This window comes from Pseudophryne corroboree, chromosome 2 (assembly GCF_028390025.1).
Source record: "Pseudophryne corroboree isolate aPseCor3 chromosome 2, aPseCor3.hap2, whole genome shotgun sequence".
Taxonomy (NCBI): domain Eukaryota; kingdom Metazoa; phylum Chordata; class Amphibia; order Anura; family Myobatrachidae; genus Pseudophryne; species Pseudophryne corroboree.
In genome coordinates this window covers 622,313,363-622,329,448 of record NC_086445.1, presented here as the reverse complement: position 1 = coordinate 622,329,448, position 16,086 = coordinate 622,313,363, and the positions used below count along the sequence as shown (strand labels likewise).

At 37.1% G+C, this 16,086-nt stretch overlaps 1 protein-coding gene across 2 annotated transcripts; it reads right to left on the bottom strand.

Annotated features, from left to right (window-relative positions):
• Positions 1-1,676: 1,676 nt before the first annotated feature.
• On the bottom strand, positions 1,677-15,723 carry LHX1 (LIM homeobox 1). Of its 2 annotated transcripts, none has more exons than XM_063957220.1 (5): positions 15,526-15,723; positions 10,311-10,540; positions 9,500-9,774; positions 5,413-5,578; positions 1,677-3,526 (listed from the first exon to the last, which is right to left on the bottom strand). In XM_063957220.1, exons 1-5 carry the CDS (start codon positions 15,567-15,569, stop codon positions 3,147-3,149), a joined length of 1,095 nt encoding a protein of 364 aa, XP_063813290.1. In that variant the 5' UTR covers positions 15,570-15,723; the 3' UTR covers positions 1,677-3,146. The 2 variants fall into 2 exon arrangements, with proteins under 2 accessions (XP_063813290.1, XP_063813289.1); XM_063957219.1 differs by lacking the exon at positions 15,526-15,723 and adding an exon at positions 12,861-13,669.
• Between the last annotated feature and the right edge of the window lie 363 nt (positions 15,724-16,086).

The window sequence follows — 16,086 nt, the reverse complement described above, 5'->3', positions numbered from 1 at the left end:
TGCTACAGACATGATGCTTAACGACTTAGGAGCCGGTCTCTTCAAAGGGAAGAGAGGCGAAGGCATGGCAATATGAGGATGTACAGCCAAGGGGCGAAATGTCATGTGACTGGCAGCACTGTAGTATATGGCGACCTCCTATTCATGCTGGATGGGTGACTGGGTGACTACGGATTGTGTAGGAAAGGAGATTAGAAATATTATCATTAAAGTTAAAATCGTACAGTATTTCCACCTACGGCTGCGTTACTTATTCCTACACGTAGATTAGAAGATATATGCCAGTGGCAGTGACAGTATTCTTCCCATGTAACACATATCTGATGCGCTCTGTTGTGTAAACTGCACTGTATTGCATTTTGAATGATTTGCAAAGTTACATAGTCGATGGCAGAAATATATCAATAGATCTATCTATCTATCTATCTATCTATCTATCTATCTATCTATCTATCTATCTATCTATCTATCTATCTATCTATCTATCTATCTATCTATCTATCTATCTATCTATCTATCTGTCTATCTGAATTGAATTAGTTTTGCAGCGTCCAAAAATACCATCAAAGTCTAATTTCCTGATTGCTGACTTGCTGTCAGATTATCAGATGATGTGTCGGTTTGCAGGCTCCAAAAGAATACCTATCAAGTCAGTCGTTGACAGCCGCTCTTCACTTATAGATTAATTCAATATTATCCAAAAAGTGGGCTCAGGTTATTTTGTGTCTTCTATTAGACACACAGGAATTGAATTAATAAAATATAAATTAAAACAGCGCCTGCCGACACAACTCATTTTTAATAAATACGCTCTTTTTAATTCGGAGAAATCGTCTTCTATAACCTGCTTAAAACGGCCGATTACATTATCTTGAGGAATTTTTGCCCATATGTAATATGCAGTCTATTTGTTATATCCTAAAATACACCGAACAAGGTTACCGTTGTACAGTCAAACTAAATATAGTCTGCATGCCTGCATCATAATATATATGGTAATATTTATAGCGCCGCACACTATTCTTATAGACGTTAACCTCCCGCCTGCTGAATAAGTTGAATGATCAAGAATCCATTTATTTATGCGACTTCATAATAAAAAACACATTTCCTTGCCATGGGCACTTGTGGTTCAATTACTGAAAAGCAACATGACCTTCAAAACAAATTAAATATTGCTATTTAAAAATATGTATTTACAGTCTATTTAAGCGGTTCAATGCAATTGTACTGAGATTACATCTGGAATTACTGAAATGGGCTATTGATGCAATACACTTATACACCCATAGCATTTTTAATCCCGGTAATATACATTTTAACAATCGTATACCTGGACATACTGTTCCTGCAGCTAAATATACAGCAAGCTATATTAATCTAGTGGTGATACAATTTTTGTTATACTGTAAAGGACAAAGGAGAAAAATATGCAGACGTCTGTGTATAGTGTAGTTTCCTTTTATTATTAATTATGTGAGTCATGTACTATGGTTTTACGGGTTTAAAAACTATTTTTGTCCTATGCATCTTTCTGTTAAAAACAATTTTATTAAAGATGCTTAGAACAGAAATTTGTGACAATCCAATCTGACAGAATACAGCATCTTTAATAAAATTGTTTTTGAAAAAAAAATTGTCTTAAAAAAAGTAAAAGTGAGATTTTTTTGGCGCAATTCCAGAGTAGTTCCCTTTAAATAAATAATTTTAAACCGTATTTCTTTTTGTCTATTTTTTAAGGCAATAAAAAAAGTGTAAACAGAGTCAAATAACAGAAATATGTATTCATGATTTTGGCCAGCCAAACAATCTTAGAAACACCCAATGAAATACAAATTATCTAAACATCAGATGTTCTATTTTTTATTAAAAATTCACAAATTTATCAACATATTTTCCTTTCATACAGTGAATGGTCTAATATGCACTGGAGGTCACACAAGCTTAGGCTTATAATAACAATAAAAGACGTATGAGAAATTTAATATATAAAGAAAACGCAGCTCGGAACTGCATATTTGACCATAAAATTTAAATATTTTGGACTTTCTTTAAGGACACAAAAATAAAACCTGCCTGGTTCTATATAAGCCATTAACAAGTCAATGGATGTTCAACAGGACTAAAAAGTATATGAAATATTTTGAACCGTGTAACACATTTTAAACACTTTCTATGGTGATTGGCGCTTGCGCACCTTACAGTATTTTTGTGCTATTAAGTTATTTTATTTGGCACCTCACTTTTTGTTCACTTTCTTTTGCCTTCTGTAAATAACACCCTATAACAACGAGCACATTGTACCAAAATTCCTTTCAATCAGTCCCGTTACATCCACAGAAAACAAAACAAAGAAAATGAATCATTTGGTTGATTGCTCGAAACTTTTGCTTTTTTTGTTTGTTTTTTTTTGTTTCTTTTTTTTTACAGAGGTTTCTAAAACTGGATTATTACTAAAACGTTAGGCTCCTGAATTTAACGTCATACGTAAACAGTTGACTGTTTTAGTTCAATAGTCTTTTAGTTTTCGTTATCAATGAAGGTAGAATCTATTTCAAGTCAGTCTTGTAGCAGGCCTGGTAGCAGACCTTCAGCGTGAGGATACTACATTTGTGTCAGTAGCTTTGTAAAAGGTAGAAGAGTTGATGCTGAGGGCTTTACATTGTTGTATTTGATATTTTGGCAAATAAACGTTTTGTTCCACCTGTAACTCAGGTGTATATATTTATATATATATAGAAGCTTATGCTAATTTTCTCAACCTCTAAGGTGCAGGAAATAGACACACTGATCCAGGATACAACATTCCCTAACAAGGGTGCTCTAGGGCATTGTAGCCGTGTTTATGGAATTAAAGATTGTGATTGCTACCAGCTATTGGTACCATGTAAGTGATCTCCTGGCATTGCAGCACTTCAAATGATAGCTTCTCCAGTTTTAGATCTGACCCTACACAAGGTATGCTTGGGATCTCTTTTGCTCCAATAATTCCAAGGCATTCTCCCGCAACGTATTTCAATCCCCCCAAAAAATGTTGTTTCAGACTGGGGATATAATATAGATTTGCCAGTTCTAAACACCATGGCATTGTCCGGAGAGATGGGAATATGCGCCAGTCTAATGGGTGCTCTTTGATTATGAATAAACTACCAGACAGCCGCTTCGTTCATTTCTGCTGGATGTGACAAGTGGTTCCCATATGTTGCACCCCCATTGACTGATAGAGTAGAAAAAGGAGGACTCTGGCCAAAAACTTCTGCGGACATTGAGTGCATAGAGCCGGGCAGGTTGGGCTCTGGGCTGGGAGAGTCTCCTGGAGGGTGGGACATGATGTCTGTGAAACGCTGGGCGTCACTAGACGGGTGATGCCCGGGTAATGGGTGGTCCATTGTACCAAGTGGAGTTCCAGCAGGTCCGGATGAAGGTACAAATGGCATATCTACTGGGGTTTGGGCTTGTGATGACGGAGGTCCTTGAGGAAAAAAATCGTAGTTGCTTCCCGGGCCATAATATTCGCTCTGATAATCTACAAAGGAAAATATTTCTGATTAATTATACAGCACTTAAAAAAGCCATGATAATGATAAATCCATAAATCTTTTTATCTTAATTTAGATTTTTGTCAAACTTTAATTTAATTTTCACATCGCTCAATTTAGGAGGTAAAATGTTCTTAAGGCAGTTTATCTTAACTAGTTGCTAGCTTTAATTTATTTTAACATACTTATAATAACTAACTACATGTATTGTATTTAATTTATAAAAAATATATTTTAAGATCATGTATCATAATTAACTTTTTATAATATATAAATCTATTTAATAAAACATCCCCTGAACTTGCATATAGGACCATCTGAGTCACAGTGAGAAGGCGCGGTGTTTCTGAGTAGAACCGCTTGTAACAGGCAGTCAGGACCACCATACTGATATTAGTTTGCACCATGGCAAGAATGTCATAAGAATAACACAACAAGAAATACGGACTCTCATGTATTATGTGTTTACATACGGAGCATAAATGTATGTATGACAAAATTGACATGCGACTAGCGAGATATTACAGAGATTATGGCAGATTTAAACAATACATATAAATGTGAAAAAAACTGTTACTAGCTCTGCTTAGCAGGATCTAACATTTTATTTTTCATAATCTTCTACTATTTCAAGGTTATGTATAAGAGAGACAAGCTTCAACGGGAATAAGGTCTATTTACTAAGGGTTCTATTTACTAAGCCTTGGATGGAGATAAAGTGGACGGAGATAAGGTACCAGCCAATCCATTCCTAACTGCCATGTTACAGGCTGGGTTTGAAACAGGACAGTTAGGAGCTGACTGGCTGGTACTTTATCTCCATCCACTTTATCTCTGTCCGAGCCTTAGTAAATGGACCCCTAAATATCCCCTGGAGAGAGATGAAGTGGCAAGAGATAAAGTACCGACCAGTTCCTATATGTCATTTTTCAAACACAGCCTGTAACATGGCAGCTAGGAGCTCATTGTACTTTAGCCCTCTCCACCTTATCTCTCTCCAAGGCTTATGTAACTAGACCCCATGGTTTTATTGCGGAAACCATATCCTGGCCTATGGAGATGTAGAGTAAATAGACATAAATGTGGAGCGCTGTGTGTATTGTACATCTAAAGAAAAAGAAACTGAATATATTTTCACTCTCCTAACTTCGTCTGTGTAAAAGGAACCTCTGTTACTTATCTACCAAACATGTCCTTAAATATTAACAGTGTGTTTCATGCTTGAAAACGCATGGATTTACTAAAGGTTTCTTGGTCTTTTCTGATCAACTATACTGATAGAGGGAAATACAATGTTGTAGGTCTGCAAAATGCTAACAACACTAAAATGAATGAAACAAGAGTTACTATTAAGCATACACTATATATGGGTTTATAGTAAGTGTAACGTTGTATATATAGAAAAATACTTAACTGTGTGTCGCTCAACAACGATTCGATTCCTTTTAAATTAGTTTTCAAATTAATATATTTTGCTATCATTGATAAAAATGTAATTAAATTCTGAAATGGAACATGCATGTGTGGATGTGTCACTGGAGTCCTCATTATTTTTTTGCAGTGTTAATTACCCAATGTACTGTAAATTAAAAGTAATTAATAGAAATGTAGAAACTACCGACTAATTTAACTTTTCAAATAGTAGCTAAGGGACAATATGGTGGGTGATATTACACATTCTATCGGCACATCATAGCAGTGGATGTGCGGGACAGACAGTCATGTGAGTAATGGCCAGTGAGTTGGAATCAGTACCCTGCATCCAGCCCATATTTGTTGTGTTTGTGCAATGACGGTGTTTGGACACCCCCCCACTTCCCCACATACACACACCCCTGTATACTAGCAATGTCACTTTAGTATAAGTGCGCACCTCCATAGAATGAGAACGGTCCGTTGGGGATGAGCTCCCCCGGCTCCAGCCGGTCCACCAGCGGCCTCATTCTCCTCGGGCTCCTGAAGAAGGCGTGCCGGCGGGCGCCCAGGGCGCTCAGCTGCTTCATGCGCCGCTCTTTGGATCGTCGGTTCTGAAACCACACCTGCAAGGGGAGAATAGCAATATGTAGCATGCACGTGAGTGGGTGATACAGAACATGATGGGTGCATCATTACAGTACATTACTACAGAAGGCACGTCTGAGCAGGGTAATGCGTACAATGCGCCATCTGTTACACAGAAGTGCCTGTTTATTTGCTTTATGGCTCTTTATGTATTATTCTATATGACAATTGTGAGTTAGCGTTACTCCTATGTGCACAGTTCATGCTTTAAAATTGGCACTACATCCATCTGCTTCTCCAAATCAAATCTGTCAATCAATCATATATACATACAATACTCTACATGATTTATGCTGTCCAGAAGTGTGGGATTTCAGTATAAAAAAAGTATGCTAATTTGCATACCGTTTGTTACTATTTGCTATTTGTTACGACCATATTGTTACTGACATTTGAACCAATGTTTAACAGAAATATAAAAGCTGAAGCTGGGTGCTCAGGTGATCTGTTATTTTCTACATGTCAGAACTAGGCCTCTCTGCTTTATCGACAGTAGAGACAAAAGTACAGTACCTATATTACATTCAGGTGCAGAATTTGCAGGACATTATAACCAACAGTCAAACACTTTAGGTTCTTTCCCTAAATTGCAGTAAATAGATAATCACCAATATCTCAGTGGAATACTAAATGCTAATAAATGAGCGCTAGATCCAGCCATTCACTGCCGGGTCTATACGGTACATATGAGGCCATCCTGACTGATCTGATCCTCAGTGGCTACGGGGTAACTGCGCCCAATAAAAGTGTATTTGACCCATTGTACAAATGAGTCAGCTACATTTGACCATAGCCAGATGTCTGGCGAATTAAACTGCTCTATAAAAGAATGAAGCAGTTAAAAATCTTCCGATCAAGATTTGATTGATGAATATTCCCTGATCTAATGCTACCCTGGATCTGTAGGCCTCGCAGGGCTGTCAATAATTATGGCTGGAATGAAAAAGAAGCTAAAAAATCCCTGCAGCAAATGAAGTTTTCTCCTAGTAATAACAAGAGTGGTATAGGTCTTAAACAATTAATGTACCGTTCATCTTCTGGCTGCAAAAGTATTATAATACTATCACAGCACTATTACTAAAAATAAAAAAGACTCCCACATGTACAGTAGGTACACAGCTATTATCCATAAAGCTACCTATAACTTTATCAGTCAGGGAGGAGGTGACAACAGGGAGTAACCTGGCTCCTGGGATTCTCTAGTTGCTACTCACAACTTCCGTCATTACTGCAATGTATATTCTGTATTCTTACAGCACTGGCATAGTCATGTTTTGTATGTATTATTGCAATATATGGAAACGATGTGACTGTTTACCCACTACCAACAGTCATAATTTAGAGGGGACGGGTGATAACACTGGTCTACAATAAAGAATGTACTCAAATCTATTGAAAATCAGGTTTTACAGAAATTAATTCACGAAAATACCAAATTCTACTTCATATATACACACAAAGTAAAAAATAAAATAAAAAATAAATCAACTATGCTTCTTTTAATACTCAGCAAAATGCTACTGCGTGGGGTGCAACGTGCCAAGAGTGGTAGTCACAGACAAAACGTCTCCAGGTTACCAGCGCCTTCTGCAAGGCATTGTCAACTAACAGAAGAGAAACACTGTTATAGAGTCCTGGTTTACAATTTACACGAATGTGATCTATATAAAGCCCTATACCTACTGTATCTACTTTATGAACATTCATTGTTGGTGTCGTGCCTAAAGGAGCAATCGCTAAATACATGGGACTGCACTTTTGCATTTATAAACAGAAATTGAGGATTTAAACACACCACCAGGAAAGATATATATATACCCCCGGTCAGGAGGCGTTCACATCGCGCATGCGCATATAGAATGTGCATAACCCCCACGTAATAGAATATATGAGCTTCTACATTGCATCAGTCTGCCCCCGGTACAGGCTAAAAAGGACTTTTCCACAATCATCTCACTGAGGCAAAAAATATAAAAGCTACTATCTTTTGTATCCATTTTTTCATGCATGACAACGGACAGTTGGTAATTGTCTGCAGGTAATGCAGGCAGCTCAGCTTGTACATTTTTATATTTATGTTAAACATGTTTCAGTCACTGCAGGTGCAATCTCTTTCCGTGCGATAATTCCATTCGTTTTTGCACTTGTTTCCTGGCTGCTCCGATCTTACCCATGTTCTACGTGTATCTTATTCCAGCTGTTAAACAGTACTGGATAAATGTAGTTTAAATAATCGCACGATTTACTGGAACCATTCTAGGTAGTAGTTGAAGCTATCTATCTATCTATCTATCTATCTATCTATCTATCTATCTATCTATCTATCTATCTATCTATCATCTATCGATTAACGCAAACCAATAATTATGTCTTGCATAATCAAATCTATAGTTCCCTGGTCCATATGACATTTCTACCTGGCGCATTTATTCGTTATTTAATCATGTATGTATTACAAAAAGTAAAAAAGCAACAATCCTAAGAAAAACAACAACAAATTAGAATATATCACATATGAAAAGTCGGTTAATATTTCAGACTTATATTTCCTGAATTGTCACTGCTTGTTTTGGTATAGCAAGAGAAAACTGCAGGTCTATAGGGCTAGGGGTGTAAGGGGCTCTGACATGATTATTTTTGCCTCCTTGTATATATTTGTCACATTGCCGTTGCTAATAGGCTCTTATTGGATGCACTTTAGGTTTATGGGTAAGTACGGTGCACTAAAATCTTCCAATTATACGCGATTGTCACTTGTTAAACATGCAGAAATTGGGATTCACCCCGAGGATGACCTTCTGAACTTGGTCTGGGATGATTTCAGTGAGCCATTTTACTTTGGCTCCTACCCAACTGCTCAAAAGAATATGGTTATGGTTCATAATACAACTATGTAATCTATATTTACACTCAGTGGTTTGGCTACTGAGTTTTTTCAGTTGGTATTGAATTAAACATTTAAAGGCATTTAGCTTTCTCCTTGCTTGGCTTTCCCGCTTTAGGTCAAGAATGATTGAGTTAATTCTTATTACCCTGACAAGATTACTCCTAATTATCCTCTCACTAAGGTTCTTCCAATCTAACCTCGCCTTAATGATCTTTTAACCCTCCATTACCCCCAGCTCTGCGGGTTTATAAACCTTTTAATAATCCCAACTCATTGTCATTCTTATTTTTCCATTAACCCCTCACATTTATGGTTATTAATTTCTAGTCCATTTGCAAGTTGATACCCCTGTTCAATCTTTAAGGCCAATAAATGATGAGATAGGAGGTGAATATGGAAATAGTATTTGTACTGTATTCCATTTCCGAATACCAGTTATATTCCAGTATCGTGGACACTGTCGGATTTAAACCGTAATTCTGCGGTGTAGAATGAATAATAATAATAATAATAATAATAATAATAATAATAATAATAATAATAATAATATCACATTGCAAATAGCTCTGCAATCATACTAAGTTATTTAATTACACATTAAATTAATTATTTGAATAAATAAAAACCTTATGCAGAAAACTAATATCTTCTTTATTTTTCCATTTTCCTTCAAGGATACAATAAAGAAAAGATCTACAAGCCAAAAAGAAATGCATTCACTATTTCTCTATATTATTACACCTTCTGCAGTTCATTATAGGACCCCCAAAATGTTAATTTAAAGTGTGGTCTTCCCCACAGTTACTTTTTTCCAGAAACAGATAAATACCTGGTTTGCATTAGGGGTCAAATACCATTTACTATTGTAAATATTGTATCCATGAAATAGAGGGCGTTAGCTCCAGCTAATGAATTATGATGTATAGGGCGGACATTTATCCTAACGTTTACCATGCACATGCTAGTAGCAAATTTGACAGAGCATACGTCTAATTGAAAGAAAGACTATTACCTGTATGACCCGCATATTGAGGCCAGTCTCCTGGGCCAGCTGCTCTCTAATGTGTCGCGTTGGTTTAGGTGTAGCTGCAAAGGCTGCTTTCAGGGTCTCAAGCTGTTTGGCTTTGATAGTGGTGCGGGGTCCTCTCCTCTTTGCCCCTAGGTTCTGGTCATCGTTTTCGTTAATCCCAGCCTCCTTATCTGAGATGTTAGCGCTTTCAGAGTCCTTTGCGTCATCTTGAGATGGGTCTTGAGAGTCAGGAGATAAACTGGGGTCACTGCCTGTTACTATTCCAGGGAGGAAAAAAATAAATCATATCAAACAAAGGACGATAGGATCGGAACAAGACCGCTCACTTGTATATAGAAAGCCATGCCTAGTTGTATTCTCCCCTCTTCTAATCACTATACCAGTTTTAAAATTCATAGGTTTTACCTTTTACCTGGCCTGAGCAACTCTATTCCTTGTATATAATAATAATAATAATAATAATAATAATAATAATAATAATAATAATCCTGTAATTGTGACTATATATGGTTATGTATTTATTTGTGTGTGTGTGTACACACACACACACACACACACACACACACACACACACACACACACACACACACACACACACACACATATGTATATGATTTATGTGTGTATATATATTAAATAGGGGCGAGAGAGGTCAGACAAAGAGAGGGAGGACGAAAGAAAGAGGGTCTGGGGTATATAACGGGGATGGATAATTTGGGGGACAACGCAAGGCAAGCACAGAGGATGGGAGGTAGAGGACTAGTGCCACTGTGTGTGCCAATACAACATTTACCTGATAGAAGACTATTTTCTTTGGCAGCGTTGTTATTGTTGTTTAGGTAATCTTCTTTGCAGACGAACTTGTTCTCATCAATGACATAGAGCTCCTCGCCAGTTGAAAGCTGTTTGTTACACATCATACATGTGAAACAGTTCAAGTGGAACACTTTGCTCCTTGCCCTCCTGACCAGGTCACTGGGGGAGATTCCCTGGGAGCAGCCAGCACACTTGGTACCAAAGCGTCTAACAGAGACACAGAATAAAGTCATGTTACCATTTTCACAGACACACAATCTGTAGGAGAGATACAATGAAAATCTCTCATCACTACAAAATCTCAGCCAAATACCAGTGCAATGGTGTATATTATATCATATAATAATGCCTGCATTCCACTGTCAGTTGTACTCAAATGTCACATTCGATTATTAATGAATAGTTATGTATTTCATAACTATAGTGTTATTCTATCGACGACATGTGTGGTGTTGTGTAAATTCGTGCTATTGCCTTCTTGCCTCAATACAAAACGTATAAATAACAGCAAACCTTTTATACAGCAAACTGCTGCTATCGAGCGTGTTGTGCAAACATCACTTTTGAAAATAATTGAATTAAGCTACAATCATATTATAAAAAAATTACAAAAATGTATATTTAAATATTGCACGTTTAATATATGTAAAGAAACGCTTTTTTGTCTTACTTCAAACAAATGCATTTCTCGGATCAAATGATTCGAATTAATTAAATATTGCCAAAGTATTTCAGCACCATATACCTATAGAGGGTATCTTTTATTTTAATCAACTATATATTTTAAAATTAGTATATTGAAGAGTCGGATCTCATGGACGAAAAAAAGCAACGAACCCCCTCCCCCCAAAAAAACAACAACAACAAACAAACAAACAACCCAGTGAGGTCTGGCTGCAGATAACTGTGTGCAAATATCTATTCTGGATGTGTGATGGGATTTTCCAGTGGTTTCCTCTTCAAACACCCTGGCTATTCAAATCCAGTTATCACTTATTTACTAAAATCCACAACCAATAACTACTTGAGGCCTTTGCTTCACCATTGCAGGACAGGATACCCAATCAATGAGTCACTTCTAAGTACATTTCAAAGTGTTATTTCCTTCTCTGGAACTCCCCTGAATACACACACACACACACACACACACACACACACACACACACACACACACACACACACACACACACACACACACACACACACACACACACACACACACACACACACATATATCGTATGTACTGTACACTGCAACAAACACATAGTCTAGCACTTTGCCTATAGACATACAACTACTTATAAACACTTATATATATATGTTATGTCAATCATTACACTTATTTTTGTTCTGTAAAGGATTAAATTAAAGAACTGTTAGGAAATATAGTGAAAAATGAATTGACTGCTTAAATACTTTGCCAAATAATGACAAAGTAAAATACACTATACATACTCTAAACTTATAATATCCGATGTGCAATCGCATTATATTGTTTGTATGCCTGATTTTTCTTCTTCTTTTTTAATAAGAAGCAAGGCAGCTTCCTAATGTTGTTATGTTTCAATCTGTTTTCTTTAATGTTTGGATATATACCAATATTTATGTTGCCTGTCTTGAATGACAATAATGACATTTTCTCTAGGCCTGTTAAAGGCCATTGACATGAAAAGATCATGAAAGATCAGCTCTTTATCTCACAAAATATGTCACTTTCATCCATCAAATTATCATTTTAACTCGCCGCTTGACCTCCAAAAACACTGCGTGAGAAATGCATTTTGGCTATATAATTATCAAACCATTTGGGTTGTTCTTAACTGTGCTCCTAAATACATGGTGGGCATCTGCTGGCGGACTGATAGCAGCTCCCCCCTTTATACTGATCGGGGGCATTAGATCCATTTTCAGACGATCTCTAAGGAGTCTTTATCTGTACTTTGTCACCACTAAAATATTCATCAGATGGTAAATACATTCACAGTTGACAAGGGAGGTTTGTAGACTACCCGGGGATACATAGCTCTTATGTGTTTCGTGTCGACACTGATATGAACATGTGTCAGTTGTTAAAACAAGGAATATTTTTCACTATGTTGTTTTGTATAGATAAATAGATAGATAGATAGATAGATAGATAGATAGATAGATAATTATTACAAAGGCTGTTAGGATTTAAGATTTACAGTCACTCCTATACAAATTGATTTATAATACAATAGGTTGGCCTTGGTAAAAGGTGTTAAATTATCGAGCTATTGTATACAGCATATACATTAAAAGGTCTAACACACGATCCTTGTAACCAAACCGGTATGTCAGTGTGTACATCAATGATTAAACAAACCTATGTAGCCTGAGTGTGAGAAAAACAGCAACACCAGTAGTGTCTTTTTAATCCATACAGTTTACAATATAAAAAAATATATACATTTAGGCACCTCTGCAGTGATAACACTGTCCTTGCCTTGCCTGTGAAGGAAGTCGTGGGCATTACTAGTCTCCATCAGGGTTTTCAGCACTCACCTGAAAAAGTCGTTCTTACAGTAAAGCTTGCTTTCTCTAGAAAAACATTTTTCCGTTAAGTTGCATTTACATTCACAGCACTGTACACACTTGACATGCCAAGCCCTGTCCAGCACGTTCAGCAAAAAGCGGTCCAGGATGGGCCTCTCGCATCCAGCACAGTGCACCATTGTCTCTGGCTGGCCAGGTGACAGCAGCCCCACACTAGCGATGGCTCTGCAACAAATAAAGGACTCTCGGGCCGTGTTCCCCTCAGTCTGGGAGCAGCCCAAAGACCAGGGCAGCTTCTGCAATAGTGGAGATCCAACACTCAGAGGCAAGGTAGCAATAGTAACAGGAGGAAACAAATCTGACAGCGATCAATTGGCTTTGTGAATTCTGAGGTAGCTCAGTCAGTGATGAAAGTGCTTTTGCTTTCCAAAATAAATACCGTGCTTGGGCTCTCTGTTCTAATTCACCAGCGTAGCCTGAAATATCAATGCAAAACCTGGCAGTCCTCCCTGTAAAGGGCTGGGAATGGCTTTAGGATCGGATCCCCGGGATGAAGTGGCTCTTTCGTCTTTCTCAGGAAGTTAGCTAGCCCAGTAATGGTTTCCAAGTCCTGTTGTTTATAACGAGGTGTCCATATAGCGCTCGCAGGTGATTCAGATCAATTTCTGATTAAAGTCTTCCCATTGACTCTATTGCCAGAGCAGAGTGACCGCAGCCAGAGGCGGTATATTGTGTAACGTTATCCTACTGCTCTGTGATTGCTCCACTCACTGTCTCTTTCCATCTGAACTGTCTTCTCTGGACTGCATGTTCCCAGCTGCTGTAGAGCTAGCCTTATGCACAACTCTGTGACGAAACACACACCAGCAGCCAATCAGCTCCTCACAGTCCCCTTGTAAACCATTAACCACGACACCAAGCTCTAACAGTACTGTAAAACCATTTGTAGAAATAGGGAAAGCAAACCATTGTCAAAACCTTTAGGTAATGTCATATTTTCATTTTTTATTTGGAAAGATATTCACTCTATTGGAGAGGTGGATCAAGCACAGAACGCTAATAATATTTTAAGAATAGCTGTACAGCGCAGACAGTGATAAAACTGGTAGGTAATGCATATATATATATATATATATATATATATATATATAAATATTTTTTCGCGACCACGTGTTTACTCCAAGATTGGGTGTATGTTGCGGGATGTCTAATGTGGGGTTAATATTTTTCTGCAATTCCTGTAATTTTGTATATACTCTCTCTCTCTCTCTCTCCCCCCCCACACACACTAGCATATACACGCGCGTATATTTGTATGTACATGTATGCATTTGTATACTCACTGTCATTAGTTTGCAGTCACATATATAGATGAGTATTGATAATACATTGAGCACTCCTATATATCCAAGGCATTTCTTTGAGGCGTTGCTCTCTTAACACGTGACACATGGGAAAGTGTGCATGCATATAGTGTGTGCAAATATCACATTATGGTGGAAATACTTGTAATTCCTCAAGAGCGAAATAAGTTTTGAATACGATTCTCCTTTTCTATATTTTGAGGGGTTTTTAAAATGATAATTTTTAATTTGAACTTGCATTTTTTATAAGGAAATCCCTTTATTTTTTATTTTTTTATTTATTTTTATTAACTGATATTTCGAATATATTAAATGTATTAAATAGGCGTTATTTCTAACGATTTTTTTTCCTGACGGATTATTATTGCTGAATTTTGTGCATTGAGATTTCATCTACTTTTTTGCTGTGAAACGATAAAGGAAGCGCTTCACTTGGATGTATAATGAACACTGTGGGCTGAGTTCACAAATAAACATTTGCAAACAAAGCTGGCTGTTTTCTGTCTGACTGGCAAGTATCAGCTAGGTGTTGATTGTTAATTAAACAACATCAGTGAGAAGGGGATCAGCAACTTTAAAGCTATGATTTTTTTAATCGTATGGTCGTTTGCAAATTGTTTGTTCCTGAAACTGACAAATTGCTTGTTACGAATGTAATGCAGATAGAGTGTTTTCTGATATAAGGAGTTGCCACTCTGTTGTTCACAATACATCAAGGAGTTTGAGTACTGTGAGACTAGTAGTCTTATCTTCAGAGAAAGTTGCATGAATAAAAAAAAAATAAAGAACTGGACCAATATATGTAAAGTGATATAAGATGCGATTTTAAAAAGTCCATTCCAAATGTAAAAATCATTGAGAAGATACAGCATTACATACATATTCTATAAGGTCAGCACAATATAACCCCTTAATAATAATAATAATAATAATAATAATAATAATAATAATAATAATAATAATAATAAATGCACACATGTAAAATGCAGAATACATTAAAATCAATCAGAGGGTATATTGCTGAAATGGAATTCCTGTGGTGCTGTGAACCTGCCGTGTGTTTACATTGCATGTGGCTAAGCAATGGCATCTATAGCTTTACACATTGCATACATTTGTCATGATGTCATAGAAAAGTAGTAATGTGTTGTCAGCTTCAAATACTGACCTCACATGCATCAGATACAAATCCGGCATTTTTTGAGTCCGTGTTCTGTGTCCTATGTTTATTTAGAAACTGTATAAAGATTATATATATTTATCGACTTTCTAATGTGCATTAAAACAATTTAAAATGTGCGTTTCCATACCTTCCAGTAAATGGGGTATTCTTCAATGATATGGGAACATTCATTGGATTTTGGAAACTCTGTCTATCCCCTTCTGATTAGACGCATTTCCAGTTTAACGCAGCATCAGACTATGCAATCTCCCCTGTTCTCCTATGTTCTTTGTCTGTGCATAGACTGGATGCAATAAGTGTCTTTCCCCAGCAATGTCTTGTGTCATTCCCCTCAGCTGTTTGTTTGTATTCTCTGCTCGTTTATTGGTAAACGGTAAAAAATGAAATCAATACGGCAACCTTTCGCCCGCCCACTCTGCCTCTCTGCATATGTGCCACTTCTCATGTAAAACAGAGGGTAGGGATGTCTGGAGATATTCTACTCCTATACAGCCCATAGGGCGACAGCTGTACGCTTCTGTCAGGGGACTTCTTCCTTTCACTGCAAGTCCCAGATGACATGTGTTGGTCAGGGATGAATAAGAGATAGGAGATGAGCATCTCATGTTGAACTCCTTGCTTTCTAATGTGTTTTGTGGAGTATCTGGTTATTCTTGCTACAAATCCGAAAATCCCAGCTGCATACAGA